The sequence below is a fragment of the Labeo rohita genome, chromosome 3 (assembly GCF_022985175.1).
Source record: "Labeo rohita strain BAU-BD-2019 chromosome 3, IGBB_LRoh.1.0, whole genome shotgun sequence".
In the NCBI taxonomy this organism is placed as follows: domain Eukaryota; kingdom Metazoa; phylum Chordata; class Actinopteri; order Cypriniformes; family Cyprinidae; genus Labeo; species Labeo rohita.
The window spans coordinates 20,730,622-20,743,711 of NC_066871.1; the positions used below are offsets into that span (position 1 = coordinate 20,730,622).

At 38.1% G+C, this 13,090-nt stretch overlaps 1 protein-coding gene across 1 annotated transcript in view; it reads left to right on the forward strand.

Annotated features, from left to right (window-relative positions):
• syt3 (synaptotagmin III) overlaps positions 1 to 13,090 on the forward strand; it is a 59,276-nt gene that overhangs the window by 21,527 nt on the left and 24,659 nt on the right. The window contains exons 4-8 of the mRNA XM_051106227.1: positions 1,462 to 1,866; positions 2,015 to 2,123; positions 4,575 to 4,754; positions 10,702 to 10,828; positions 11,166 to 11,384. Of these exons, the coding sequence (XP_050962184.1) occupies positions 1,462 to 1,866; positions 2,015 to 2,123; positions 4,575 to 4,754; positions 10,702 to 10,828; positions 11,166 to 11,384 (1,040 nt within the window). The remainder of the gene's footprint in view (positions 1 to 1,461; positions 1,867 to 2,014; positions 2,124 to 4,574; positions 4,755 to 10,701; positions 10,829 to 11,165; positions 11,385 to 13,090) is intronic.

The following is a 13,090-nucleotide window of genomic DNA, read 5'->3' on the forward strand; positions in this document are numbered from 1 at the left end:
ATGCCTATTGTGTACTTAAGGCTTGTGTACTTAACTTAATGTAATAGCAATCAGAAATTTTAAAATATCAATATTAATTAAATATATTTATATTTTTTGCAAATTGCTCTAAAGGATTAATTTTGTGCGTGTTTTTGTATGCATTGTAATGGAACTTTAATTAAAAATAATAATGTTATACAGTTTTCAAGAAGCTTTCATTGGAATTTAAAACAGAATCATTAAATTGCTTTACTAATAGGAAATTAACAAAATATCTTCATGGAACATGATCTTTTACTTATTTTTTGGCAAAAAAGAAAAATCCATAATTTTGACCCATACAGTGTATTTTGGGCTATTGGTACTAATATACCTGTGCTACTTAAGACTGGTTTTGTGGTCCAGGGTCACATATATCAGGTACAGTAAATGGCAAATTTTCTTAAGAGGAAAAAAAACTCTTAACTAATGCTGTAAAATAGACATGAGAGTCAGTTGGTACTACATAACTATAATATTGAAGGTTAAAATAAAATGATTTGTATACAAACGCTTAAATTACACTCAATTAAATTATAATAATAAAGTAACAATTACATTTCTAGTCCAATTTGTGTTTTGAAATGTAAACATTTAAATGGTGACTGTCATAAAAACTTGACGGATTTATTCAAACATAAATATAACACTGATGAACAGTAAAGAAATATAGTGAGTTATATGGTGCATATATTTAGCAAATTCTCTTCTCTAGAGTTCATTTTTAAAGCTGACTAATGAGTTCATGGTAATTGAATATGAGGTAAATGTGATGTTATGTGACATTGTTTACAAGCTGTTGAAACACTGATTGAGGGATTACATGAGAAAGGATACGGATTTCGGTTACTTCGGATGTTTATTCATATTTATCTCTTGCTGTAACAGGTATCGAAGTGGAAGAGACGATCAGTTCACGTGTGCTTTGTGCTGGTGCTTCTCTTGAACTAAGATGCTACAGCGATCTGTCACTCCACATTAAACAGCGCCAAAGCGGCATTTATTGTTTGAATATTGTAATGAAATGGACAGAATTTGAAATCTGAGACTTTGTTTCATATCATAAGTAACAAAGCACAAAGCTTATTATGATTTATTGGATGGGAGGTGCGCTACAATATTCCGTTCATTAACTGAAAACAGGCTAGACTAATCGATTCTTGATATTTAAAAATCAGTCTAGTTTCGTAAAAATTAAAATAAAGAAATCAATATTTTTACCCAGCCCTGTAAAGTATATGTGTTTAGTAAATAGTTAGAAGCAATTATTCAAGTCCTAAAAGAATCATTAGTGTAATTATAAAGGAACCGGAAGCGTTCATTGGAATTTGAAACAGAATCATTAAATTCCCTGCGATTTTTGTTACCTCTCAAGGTTGTAATAAATCAAACTCTCACTCCTCTTCTCCTCTCCTCTCTCTCTCCCTCTCTCTGTTTCAGAGATCTCAGTGAGTCTGCTCTCCGTCATTGTAACGTTCTGTGGCATCGTGCTGCTCTCTGTCTCTCTCTTCGTCTCCTGGAAGCTGTGCTGGTTGCCGTGGAGAGATAAGGAAGGCGGGGGTCTGAGCTTGACGTCGGGGCTCCTGCCCGGCGGGGCGAGTTTAGGTGGGGTCGGAGGTGGAGGGGGCTCCTCGCTCCTTCCTCCCCTGTTGCAGAGAAAAGATACTCACTCCTCTTCCTCGCTGTACCCCTCGCTCTCGCAGCATGGTCAGCATCACCCCCATTTCTCCGACTTAATGGGGGTGGAGAGCGGAGGGGGGCTGGTAGTAGGGGGTGTGGTTGGGGGTCCGCAGGAGATGCAGGAGCATTCTTACCTAGACATGGACTCGTATCCCAACAATGCTGGTGAGCAAAAGTCTGCTGTGTATCAAACTCAGAAGCACTACTTTACTGTTTGTGAGACCTAAGAGGCAGTGATTGTTGTTAATTATACTCCATTCTCTTAACTACCCCTTTCATCTTTTCTATGGCTTATGCTTTCTCTCATTTTTAGCAAACCTTAAGTTGAGCCAGACATCTCCCGAGTTGCCCCCGGCAACAGAAGGAGGCTCAGCTGCGAAAGACCTACCCAATGCCCACTCCCAGCAGCAGGTCACCACTAGGTCAGTGACCTTCTCTTCTTGTTCCTGTCTGTGCTTTCTATTTGTGTGTGTGTGTTACAGGATGATGGAGTGAGTGTGTGGTTTGTGTCTTGCAGAGTGTATGCGGAATGTTATATTGTAAAGTAAAATTGTGTTGTTGTTTTTTTTTGTCTTACATACCCTACTGTTTAAAGTCTGTGTAAAGGCAATTCAGAGAATTGTTTCTAAACACTTTATAAATGTAGTGCTGAAAACACGTTACAAAGACTGTGTATTATGTAGTACTGAATTGTGCCGTTAAAACAGTTTTGCACTGTTTTTGTGTTCAAGATTTTTTGGGCAGGCCTGAAATTATGTCTCGATGATGCACTGGAGCTGCTGAGCATGGGCCCTTCACTATAATAACTAGAGTGCATTAGCATTAGTGGTTCATCTGTTCAATCACGAGTTACTGTCGCTACCATTAGTTACTACAGCCTGCAGTTTGCTAGCTAGCTATGCCTTCATCACGTAAATGCATATTTCCTGGTTGCGATGATTTACAAAACAGCACTGTCTTCTTATTTAAAATGATTTGTATTTGACAGTTGAGGGAGGCGGCAGCTTTCCCGCGAATGGGCATGTTTTCAGTGCCGACAACGGACACGCCCCCAGTGTTTGAGAGCAGAGAATACTGCTTATTTTTTTAAGATTTTGATAACTTATTTTATTTATTATTTTTATCACTGAAATTTGGTTAATAACATTTCTCTGTGGGGTGACAAACTCAGAACACATATTTAATATTGCTTTACACAAACTTAAAAGTTTTTTTTCCTGTTCTTTAATATTGTGAAATACTATTGTTGTTTAAAATAACTGTTTTCTAAATGTATCCTTAAATGTAGTTTATTTCGTGTGATGGCAAAGCTGAATTTTCAGCATCATTACTCCAGTTTTCAGTGTCACATGATCCTTCAGAAATCATTTTAATATGCTGATTTGATGCTCAGAAAACATTTCTTATGATTAGCATGTTGAAAACAATTGTGCCGCTGAATATTTTAGTGGAATCAGTAATAAAATCAGTGATTATTTGAAATAGAAATCTTTTTTTACATTATAAATGCCTTTACTGTCACTTTCTGTCAATTTAATGCATGCTTGCTGAATTAAAGTATTAATTACTTTCCAAAAAAAAATTCACAGCCATTTTTAAGCAATCTTAAATGCCTTGATACAGCAACCTTACTGGGTGAATTTCATGAGAGCATGGTCAGCCCCACATTCAGAAAAAGAAGAAATGTATAAATAAATTAGATTATGTATATCATATATTGCATAAAAAGTATAAAATATAATAGGCGTTATTTTGTTATGACAATTAAACACATGGGTATTTTACTTCTAAGTTTTATGAAATTTGTCTTTCATTTGATTCTGGCAGTGCAGTATTTTTGCAGTATTTCACATACTATGGTAAAAATATTATTTAAAGACAACAAATACCATGATGAGTAAATGCTTGACATTTAAATAATATATATTCATTTCACAACCATGACTCTGGAGAAGTTTGGGGTTAAATACCTTATTGGGTGAATTTCATGAAAGCATGGTTATAACACCACATTAAAAAAGAAAGAAATGTATAAAGAAATTATATTATTATATATATTATATATTGCTTAACAGGCTTTATTTTATGACCGTTAAACACATGGATATTTTACACATGTGGAATTTGTCTTTCATTAGATTCTTTTTATGGCACTACAGTATTTTTTGTAACATAACTATAAAAGAAATCATTTAAATTAGCTTAAATTAAACTTGAAATGTATTTAAAATATATTTATTTCATGCTACGTATACTAAAAATACATTTACATTTTATATACTTGATAAAAATACCCTGCTGTTGTACTTTTAGTATACTAAACTGGTATATTTAAAGTCTAAATTGGAACAACTCATTTTGTACTTAATGCACTTTAATTGTGCCAAAGTAGTGCTGATGTCCAACTAAAGATGTACTGAAGTATATCTGACTGTGCTAAAGTGGAACTATTGCAAGTATACTTTAGTTACACTTTAAATATTTTGCATTTAAAGACTGATATTATTTAAAAATCATACAGTCCTCATCAAAAGTGACATTAAAAGACGTTTTAGGCTCAATATTAAGAAATGTGCATTGTGCACAAGTAGTACTGCAAACAAAGTTTAATTACAACTTTTATATCAGTAAATCTCAAGCGATATAAAAAAATATGTTTATAGACTTAGAACTATACCTAGTATAAAAATAAATGCATTTTAAATCTATTACTTTTTTACTAGGGAAGGCAATGCAACAAATACCATGATGAGTAAATGCTTGACATTTACTTTTTTTTTTTTTTTTGCGTTCACATCCAAGCGCCCCCCAGTCACTGTGTTTATCTATACATGTGCATGTGTGAGTGTGTTCACCCTCTGGTCTCTCTCCAGGCCTAAGCCCATGACTCACCAGCTTTCCAGCCCTGATTTCCATGGTGAGGAGAAGAGTGAGCAGCTGACCAGCATTGGGCAGATTAAACCAGAACTTTACCGGCTGCGCCAGGGAGACCAGGGGGATGGCAAGCAAGACACCTGCGGCAAAATCAGCTTCCTCCTGCGCTACGCCTTCAAGTGAGTCTGCTCAGATCCATCCCGTCCTTACCTCCTCTCCCCACGGGGAAGCATCTCTTATGGAATTGTCACACAATGTGGATCCATGCCTCTCGATACATCAGTGGGTTATAAATAGATCTCATCGGCAGGGCTCACAATTGAAAAGGCGAGCTAGAGAAAGAAGCAGGGGAGTTGCAGTCAGCACAATGAGTTATAGTCAGGCCTGCCGTGGGCAGCCCTCGCACGTCAGACCGGGTCCTTTATTTTGCCGTCACGCGGAGGGACATTAGAATGGTGGAAAGTGCTGATGTTTGAGAAATGAAGGAGGGAGAGGCTGTTTCACTCATGAATTATATATGACCAGCCACTTTAAACAGCGCAGCCTGTCATCACATAATAACACAGCACTGTGTTACAGTCCAGAATTACAGAGGAGGCCGAGGGAGAGAAAGAGATGAAGATAGCTGAGTGGAGACTGATATCTCATTCCTTACACATAGGGACTAGTTCAAATAAATGATTTGACATCTCTGTCCCTGTTCGTTACATTATCGGTCTATTACGTTTTACTGTGAGTTCTAAGGTGAGTGTTACTATTGCTTGTGTGCGTAAGATGAAAAGGGATAGCTCACCGAAAAATAGGTGTTGTCTCAAACCTATTCTTTCTTTCTTTTGTGGAACAAATAAGGAGATGCTTAGGAGAATGACCAAGCTGTTCTTTTACATATAATGAACAGCTGTGGTCACCCTTCACTTTCATTGTATGGAAAAGAGCAACTTAGACATTCTGTCTAACATCTTTTGGGCCAGTTTTACTAACAGCTTACGCCAGCCCAAACTGTCTTTTGACGTTAAAATTGAACTGTCAGGTTTTACTAAAGACGCGCAGTGAAGAATTAGTGCTGAAACAGTTATTTTTACGCCTGACCTTATTGAATATGCATTTGTAAGAGTTTCTTTTTCAGATGCAAAATTTATGGGAGGAGAGTATTCAAATGAATTGCACAACGCGTTTTACTACTCGTCAAATTACTGGCATTTGCGGCATTATTTAATGCCAGAAAAAAGCATGTCTTAAACTATTTTGCGCTTGAAATGGCTGCAATTATTGTTGCTAGGAGGAGGTACTGCAGAGAACAGAGAGCGTGTGGTAGAAGGGAGAGGATTTTTTGCCAGAAGTACCAGAAGAACACATTATTCGAACATACTCTATCTTTAGATTTTGGATTAGCGGTTACACTCGAAAGATGTTGCAGTCACAAATGCTTGTAATTTGCATGTTTTTAAACCCTTCCAGTTAAAGGGACAGTTCACCCAAAAATGAAAATTCTGTCATTAATTACTCACCCTCATGTCATTCAAAACCCATAAGACCTTTGTTTATCTTCAGGACACAAATTAAGGTATTTTTGATGAAATCCGAGAGCTTTCTGACCCTGCATAGACAACAATGCAACTGACTTGTTCAAGTCCCAGAAAAGTAGTAAGGACATTGTTAAAATAGTCCATGTGACGTCAGTGGTTCAACCATAATTTTATGAAGCTACAATAATACTTTTTGTGCACAAAGAAAACAATAACAACTTTATTGAACAATGTCTTCTCTTCTTAACAGAATTTAGACAGAATTTTTATTTTGGGGTGAACTGTCCCTTTAAACCCATAAAGCCGCCAGTCACATAGCATCTGCTTCATTTTTGCTGTTTATTGCCCTTAAATCTGTCAAATACATAAAATACAGTACAAATATTATACAAAATACATATATACAAATATTACTTGACACATTTGTATATTTGTTTGATTCAATTTCTTTGTCCTATTGCTTGTAATTAGTTTCTTTAATTCATTCCTGTAGGTTTACTTGTTTCATGAGTTTGAGAAATTTTTACTTATGTTAGGTAGGCTATCATTAGTTTTTGCTGTGTGAATTAAACATTTCAGTGTCATCTAAAGTTTTGGTATTATAAAAACATTTTTTGGATCATTTCGCCCACCAGTATGAGTAAACAAACCAACAGAATTTCGATTTCTTTTTAAAGCGAATGCAAGCGGAAATGTTACTCAGCGTTTGCACGAACGCTAGCGGCCAAGATTGTTTCTTATCCCCGTGTGTGTTTAATTGACATCATCACACCTCCTGCTATGCTGTTGCGTTTGCAATACATCAATGCGAATATGTCACAGCTACAAGCATTTTGGGAATAGCGGGCAGGTTGACACTGTCAGTCAGAGTCACATCCGGTGGGACGTAGCTTTCTATCAGCACAGCAGTAGGCCGATAGCACATGCGGCGCGGAGGGAATAGCAGCTATTTCTAACCCATTGTCTATGAGGGTTGGAGCTGAATGCTGTTTTTATTATTATTTTAATTTATTCTTCTATTTGTCAGATTCCAGCTGAGTGTCGATCATTGCGTTTTCCAGACGAGCGCTTTCAGACAGCATGTGCATGACTTTTGTTTCAGGTCTTGTTTTGTTTCGTAGTGATATTGCAAAGATGGGGGGGAAGGTGTCTGTCAGTGAATAATGAAAATCCGTTGTGCGGTACAACACATGACTGGGGTATGGGGTGGCTTTAAGCGCTCGCTCTAATGTGGCCAAGACAGAGCCTGTCATTTTCAATTACGGCCTTGAGTGCTAATGGCACCGTACGTTTCTAAAGACCAGCCTGATTTAAAGTGTGCTGTTGTGCTGCATGCCACTTGCCGTGAGATTCATTTCTAATCCCGCTAAACTGATATAATGTATATTAGGCTGGACAGCTCAAAATGCATCTGGGACTGTTTTTTCGAACTTGAAATGTCAACAAGTATCTTATTTTGCAATCTGATGTAATTTTACTATTAGCAAGTATGTCCTTTGGGCCGCACATGCTGACAGCGATTAAATCGCAGGAAATTTCATTGTCTCTGTGTCGTTGGTTGCTAGTAGGCAGCCCGACTCGACTGTAGTCCAATGATTTCTGGGGGTGGATCACTGTTTGCACTTGAATTGGTGATTTCTGTGCTGCTCATGGCATCTGTATCATATTTAATGTTATGTTCATCTACACAACTCATCTGACTATAGGTGAAAATCATTCGGTACCTCACGATTTGATTCAAATCTATTTTTGGGGTCACGATTCGATTAAAAATCACAATGTTTCATAAAATTTTTTTGTCTAGACATCAAACACACCAGTATTTTAATACAAAAACACACCACTCTATAGTATGGGTAGTCCTGACTCAAGAAATTTGTGTTTCCTATTAACTATTAACTTCCTAATAAATCTAAAATACTTTACACTTCCCATTAGGATGTTTCCCAATGCGATCACACTGTGTTTAGTAAAGAAATGACGTACTATGAAAACACTAAAAACAAGATGTGAGGAAAAATATAATTCAGTGCTTTCTCTCGCAGTTATATCATTGGGTATTTATACTGTACACAAACTGCAGGCATCAGGGAGACGTAATATGCAGAGAATTGAAACTGCTTTTGAATGCGCGTTTGTGTTTTACTTTCACTTTCAAGATTTGAGAGGGACAGTAGGCCTACACATATTTTATATAATTAGATGCTTGTCAGTGATGCTCAGAATCTTCAAATCTTGCGCCATCGTCCTATCAGTCATCTCTCCTTACTCTGTTTATGTGGTAAGTGAAATATATATTGTGTACTCTAATGTAACAAGCTACCGATAGCGCGGCTAACCATGTCCCTCTGTAGAACGCGTTGTTCGTTTTCTGTCCCTTTCTGAATACTTCCCATAATAACAAATGATCAGTAATTAATATAATATTTTTCCAAACACTTGCCCTTTCTGAAAATGGGGCAGGATGTATTTGTTTTTCCTCCTCCATTGCTGTTGCTGTTTTGTTCTGACAACATCATGCTATTATTATTATTATTATATTAACTAGAAAATCGATTTTGTAAAATTTGTGAATCGACGTGAATCTCTAGAAGACTGAATCGTGATTCAAATGTCCATCATTTGATTATCAATTGATGTGTTCTCTGTAGAAGTTAATAGCATGACATTAATTACACTAATTATATAAATGTACATGACCATTCAAAAGTTTGGGTTCAGTTCTGTTTTTTAATGCTATTAAAGAAGTTTATTATGCTTGCCTAGGTGGCAATTTATTTGATAAAAAATACAGTCAATCAAAAATAACTGTTTTCTATTTTAATATATTTTAAAATGTATTTAAATTCCTGTGATGGCAAAGCTCAAATTTCTGCAATCATTACTCCAGTCTTTAGTGTTACATGATCCTTCAGAAATCATTCTATGCTGATTTGTTGCCCAAGAAACATTTTATCTTATTATTACAGTTAAAAACATTGATTAATATTTTTGTGGAAATTGTGAGGCTTTTTTCAGGATGATTTAAATAAAATAATAATAATAGCCTCATGGTTAGCGTGCCAACATATAGCGCCGATGCGCTGCGGGCATCCCAGTTTGAATCCCAGTTCTTGCTGAATCTACTAACGAGCTAATGAGGGAAACATACAAAATGTGCAGGGCAGGGGGGCCTTCAGGACAGGTTTGAAAACCCCTGTCTTACAGTATTTGCAAAATTGTATTTATTTTACCACAATAAGAGGGATCATACAAAATGCATAATTACCCCATTCAAAATTTTACATAAGCTTGATTCCTAATACTTCACGAGTCCCTTGTTTGTCCTGAATAGTTAAACTGCCTGCTGTTCTTAAGAAAAATCCTTCAGCTCCCACAAATTCTTTGGTTTTTCAGCATTTTTGTGTATTTGCACCCCTTCCAACAATGACTGTATAATTTTAAGATCCATTTTTTCACACTGAGGACAACTGAGGGACTCATACACAACTGTTACAAAAGGTTTAAGCAGTCACTGATGCTCCAGAAGGAAAAAAATGATGCCTTAAGAGCCAGGGGTGCATAAACCAACTATATTGCACATATTGTTTATTTGCACAAGTCAAGCTCTGCTTAGCTTTATCACATCAGTTGGGTTGCTGTCGCTCGTATTGCTGGAAATCGCCAGCTGTCCTTGAAAATGAATCTCTTAAAATTGCTGTCAGCATGACTAGCCCTTTAATCCTTGTCTTGATATGATTGTACAATAATGAAAGATTCAATTTGTCACTTACAAATTGGATGATAATATCGCATGATGAATTTATTTACTTCCATGCTGATTGTTTGAGATTTGTACCATGCCATTGCACATTCTTCATGATCGCCATGTCAGTCCAAGGCCGTATTGGATTTCGGCTCGTGTTCTTCCTCCCCCAGTGTTGCTGATTTGTTTAAGTGTCCTAATGAAAGGGTGACGCATTTGTTAACACTGAGAGACACATTCTAACAAGGCCTGATTAGCAACCACAGAAGTTCCCCCGCCTATTTACATCTGCACAAATACTGGGTGAGCCTCACGCTTCAGAAGTTCACGGTCGTGCTGTGCTTGGCACCAGACCGCAACAACCCCGCTGCAGTCTAGCCATGAAATGACCTATGGTTTGCTTCGTAATAAGCTCTGGATTATTTATAAAGTCCGGTGTTAGAGGCCACAGTCATTGCATTACGCATCAAATATTCATGTCTTTATATTCACATTAGGGATGTATTATCTCATATATTCACATTCGTACAAGATCCGTTTAGCTTGCGCAGCACAAGTACGGCTCCGTCCATCTGTCAATTAATTCCAAGCCGTTGAGCCGGGTTGTACAATTGGCACCTCCTCTTTTTTCCCCCCTGTTTTCTTGAACCTGACAGCCATTGAGCTTTACTGAACTCAGTGCTGCAGTGCTGTTCTGATACTGGCCTGGATGTCAGCCTGTTTCAACATAAACCGACGCTCTTGTCATTGCCGGTTAGATGACGCTGAAATGAACTCACGCCCAGGCTAGCGAGCGCAGAAATTTCCAGATAGTTCAAAGCGAATTATGGTGACGTTGACATGTCTTTCTTGCAGCACGGAGCAGCTGGTGGTTAAGATACTGAAAGCTCTGGACCTCCCGGCGAAGGATGCCAATGGCTTCTCCGATCCTTATGTCAAGATCTACTTACTGCCTGATAGGAAGAAGAAATTTCAGACCAAGGTATCTTTTTTCATCCTAGCGAGGCAGCAGTCAGCTCGCTGCTTTTACAATAATCCACTGTTCAGATGGCAGACCCTCTTAGGACTCATTAAGATCTGGTTGCGTTTCTCAGCCGCCTGCCTGTGGATTTTTTTTTTTCCCAGTGCCCTAGTTCATCTAAAAATACATCTCTATCAGCCAGTGCATTTTGAATTAACTATATGCATTTGCAGTTTTGATGTTAACCAATCTCTTGTTCGCTCCCTTCACTCACTTTTCCCTCTCAGCTCCTCCGCTTATCTAATTTCCTTCACTTTCTCTCATTTCCACTCGGCCTTTCTGTGGCTCTGGTTCACAGGTGCACAGAAAAACCCTGAACCCGGTTTTTAATGAGACGTTCCAGTTCGGCGTGCCCCTGGCTGAGCTGCACTCGCGCAAGCTCCACTTCTCCATCTACGACTTCGACCGCTTCTCCAGACATGACCTCATAGGTCAAGTGGTGGTGGATAACCTGCTGGACTTCAGCGAGGGGACCGGGGAGAAGCCGATTTGGAGAGACATCGTAGAAGGAACCGCGGTAATGACACAAGCACGTATTAAAAATTCATTAGACCTTAAAGGGGACATCAGATGCAAAATTCACTTTTACATAGTGTGTTTGCATATAAATGGACACAACCACCCTAACAATCCATTCACTCGTCTTTTTCAATGCCCAAAAACCTAAACAATCTCAATTATCAAGGCGTTTTGATTTTCTGAGCAGTATGATGTCATATTGATCAAGCCCCGCCCACGACCACTGATGGACTGTCCCATATAAGCATATTTCCACCCTTAGCCAGTTGTACGCTGAGAACGAAGTGGATTGGTTTTGGTTTTGATGGTAATGCGCCACCAAATACTCAAAAAAAAGGAAGAGGGGGCGGAGTGAGCAGTAGCTCATTATCATTTAAAGAGACATGCACCGAAACGACTCTCTGGGAACAGAGCTGTTTTTGACAAGGTAAAAAGGGTGTTGTTTCACACGACCACTGAGGAATTTTAACCAAACTATGTTGCAGACATTTCATGAAGACCTTAAAGAATTATACCAACTTGTGGAAAATGGGCATCTGATGTCACCTTTAAACACAAAGGGAGTTGGTGAGAGGGAGTAGTGTATGTGCACATGCTTTCTGAGTTGTTTTAGCACTTGATTTGCTAAAAGATGAGATATGCATATTAGGTAACACCACAAACATGCCAAAAACGACAGTTGTGAGTGCGAGGTTGTGAAGGATGCAGAATGCTACAGTACAACAGATGTTCAACGATCACGATCTGACATACTATGCTGAGACTGTACAGCAGGGCTATTCACCTTCAGTCCTGGAGGGCCGCTGTCCCAGGGAGTTGAGTTACAACCCCAATCAAACACACCTGCGTATAATTTTCAAGAAATCCTTCACCCAGAAACGGTTCTAAACTGTTATGATTGACTTTCTTCGGCAAAAGAAAAAGTATTTTTAAGAATGATGGTACCCAGTATGTTTTGGTGACCTTTGGCTTGACAAAATTCTTTTATGTTCCACAGAAGAAAGAAAGTCATACAGGTTGGGTAAATAAATGGTGACAGAATTTTCATTTGTGGGTGAGCAGTTGATTAGCTTGTTGAGGTACATTTGATTGTAGATCAGGGGTCACCAAACTTGTTCCTGGAGGGCCGGTGTCCTGCAGAGTTTACCTCCAACTTTCCTCAACACACCTGCCTGGAAGTTTCAAGTATACCTAGTAAGACCTTGATTAGCTTGTTCAGGTGTGTTTGATTAGGGTTGGAGCTAAACTCTGCAGGGACACCGGCCCTCCAGGACCGGGTCTGGTGACCCCTGTTGTAGATAAAGTGATAGTTCACTCAAAAATAAAAATTCTGTCATTAATTTTTCACCCTCATGTCGTTCCAAACCTGTTAGACCTTCGTTCCCTCTTCAGAATGAGTTGTCGTTATTTTTCTTTTGTTTGCACACAAAAAGTATTCTTGTAGCTTCATAGCATTATGGTTATACGACAGCGTTTTAGTACCACTTTAAAATAAAACTAAGAATACGAGTCGTAATATTACGAGAATAAAGTTGAAATTCCGAGAATAAAGTTGAAAAATTACGAGAATAAAGTATAAATGTTTTAAGAATAAAGTCGAAATGTTTAGAGAATTTAAAACGTATAAGTAAAAGTTATAATATTTTGAGAGTATGACCTATATTGCACATGCAAATGGCCCGGATTGAGAGCACCGGGAGAAGC